General features: G+C 42.8%; 1 protein-coding gene across 1 annotated transcript; it reads left to right on the plus strand.

Annotated features, from left to right (window-relative positions):
* The first annotated feature begins 946 nt into the window (after positions 1 to 946).
* LOC133864116 (LOB domain-containing protein 38-like) lies at positions 947 to 2,329 on the plus strand. Its single transcript, XM_062300340.1, has 2 exons — positions 947 to 1,364; positions 1,473 to 2,329. Exons 1-2 carry the CDS (start codon positions 1,181 to 1,183, stop codon positions 1,985 to 1,987), a joined length of 699 nt encoding a protein of 232 aa, XP_062156324.1. The 5' UTR covers positions 947 to 1,180; the 3' UTR covers positions 1,988 to 2,329.
* Positions 2,330 to 2,568: the final 239 nt, after the last annotated feature.

A 2,568-nucleotide genomic window follows, 5' to 3' on the forward strand; every position in this document is an offset into this window, starting at 1 on the left:
AGGATGAATTAAGAAGGACACGAGTCTTCCTTTTGAGAAATGTTAGAGCATCAACTGTGATCCTTTTTTAACCATACCATTTTGTGCCGACTTGACTCAAAAGAAAAGTGGAATAGAGAGGGAATGGTTACAACCTGTAATGTTTTCTTTTATTAAAATAATGATGTCAAGTCAACATAAAATGAAATAAAAAAAATCACAGTAGATACTCAGGCATTTATCCTTCCTTTTAGTTGGAAAGGAAAGCAAAAAGAAACTGTAGTTTCGTTTCTTTTGGAAAAAAATAAAATGAAAGCTAGCTACTATTTATATGTTAACGCAGAGATACATTTATGTTGATTAAGTTTATTTGTAGCAACTGTCGGTATGATATGAATTATAAGGTAATTGAGATGTGATATTTGTATTGTTCTGGGTCCCTGTATTAGTCTGAGTTTGACTCAGTTTGGTTATATTTACGTTACCCTTTGAGTGTATTAATGAAATGATTACATTTTTCCTTTAAAAAAAAAAAAAAATGCTATGAGATACCTATAAGATAAAAGTTTAATATTTAACATTTTTTATATATATATATAATAAAACCACAAACGAAAGTATTTTTAAAAAATCATTTTGTCAACATCAGGTAGCAAAAATGTTACTTTTAAAAATCAGGATAACCATTTAGAAAACTCACAAAACTCAAGTATCAAAATGAAATTTAATCCAAAAAGGCATAGAAAATTATGAAAGAGAAAGCAAGCCCATCAATTATCCCAATCCAGAAACAAAAAGCAAAAAAGCATCCAACGGTGGAGGAACATCCATCCGCGGAGACACGGAGCCGCTCGCGCCCAGCACCTTGGAATCTCACACACGACCCAACAAAACAAAACAGTGTGCCCCCGCGAATCACACACCTCCAAACCCACTACCAAACTAACCCAACCATAGTTAAAACCCCATTTCCTTCGTAAGTTCATACCTCTCTCTCTCTCTCTCTCAACCCTTCCGTTTATATATACCCCCTTCCCTTCTCCTCCCTGAGCCTAACTTCCTTCTCTCTCCGTTCCATGATTCATTCAAAAAGCTCTGTTTCTTGCGCTCAAAGAAACTATTACATTCTCAAATCCTGGGGGGCATTAGTAGTTCATTTGAGAGGCGGCGGCAAAACACAGACTGAGTTGATAATAAGGAAATGAGTTGCAACGGGTGCCGAGTTCTCCGAAAGGGGTGCAGCGAGTCGTGTATTCTACGCCCTTGCTTGCAGTGGATCGAGACCCCCGAAGCCCAAGGTCACGCCACCGTCTTCGTTGCCAAGTTCTTTGGCCGCGCCGGCCTCATGTCCTTCATCTCCAACGTCCCCGAGTCCCAGAGACCCGGTATTTCTCATTTCCAAATTACTAGCCCAAATTTATTTTCTACTCTATTTTATCATACTGGTTAGTCTTGGTTCTGATTTGGTTTTGGTTTTGGTTGGTGTGTTTTAGCTTTGTTCCAGTCGTTGTTGTTTGAAGCATGTGGACGGACCGTGAACCCGGTGAACGGCGCCGTTGGACTTTTGTGGACGGGAAACTGGCACGTGTGCCAGGCGGCGGTTGAGACCGTCTTACGCGGAGGCACGTTGCGCCCGATGCCGGAGCTTCTAGGTACCGATCGGGCTCCGGCGGCCGACGAGGCCTCCGAGGCTGACGAAGGCACCTGCACGGACATGTGGAGCCTCAGGGCTCCGAGTCCAAAGTCCCGGCCTAAGGTCTCCCCGAAACGCAAGCGATCCTCCGACGAGCCGACCGGTCTCGATCTCCGCCTGACCCCGAGTTTTCCAGCCAAGGCATCGGCGTGCAAGCCCGAGATCCGGCGGCCGGGTACTCCGTCCATGAATTCCGAGGAGTCGGTGACTACAACGTGCTTCGAAAGCGGTTTAGCGGATCAGCATGGAAAGGGAGGAGATCCAAAGCAGTATGGAGAGGGAGGAGATCCAAAGCTTCTCACCTTGTTCTTCTGAAATTGCTTCCTCTGCGTTTTTTTGGGGTGAATCTTAGGTTCACACGTGCGAGATACGCTGTAATATTTCTGTAAGTTAGTTTATTTCAAATTTTTGTTTCTTTGGTTGGGACCTTGAGAGGGAGTTTCCCGGAATTGAATTCCGACGAGATTTTGTTAAATTACCGGCACAGGATTTCTCTCCTTCTTGTTCTTTAGAGAGAGAGAGAGGAAAATGAGAGTCTGTCGGTAGCGTTGTATCGGTTTTGTACCTAGTTATGGCTGTGAGACATGAATAATTATTCTCCTTTTTTTTTTTCCCAAAATTTCAATTTATGAACACGTACTCTGCATTTTTCCACAATTTTATCTTCTTTTTTTTTTTTTTTGTTCTTTTTTTTTCTGTTTTGGTAACGTTGTACAAATTAGGATAAAAGTGTGTCATGGACAAATTATACGGCTGTGTCCAAGTAGGGTCCTTTAGCAGACCCGATTTGGATGGACTACTACGAGCTGAGAGCTTCTTCTCATGAGAGAATTCGGGTCCGGATCAGGACGGGCCTGAAGGGATTATCCACATCCGAAACGTGCCAACAAAAAATC

The sequence above is a fragment of the Alnus glutinosa genome, chromosome 3 (genome assembly GCF_958979055.1).
Source record: "Alnus glutinosa chromosome 3, dhAlnGlut1.1, whole genome shotgun sequence".
NCBI lineage: Eukaryota > Viridiplantae > Streptophyta > Magnoliopsida > Fagales > Betulaceae > Alnus > Alnus glutinosa.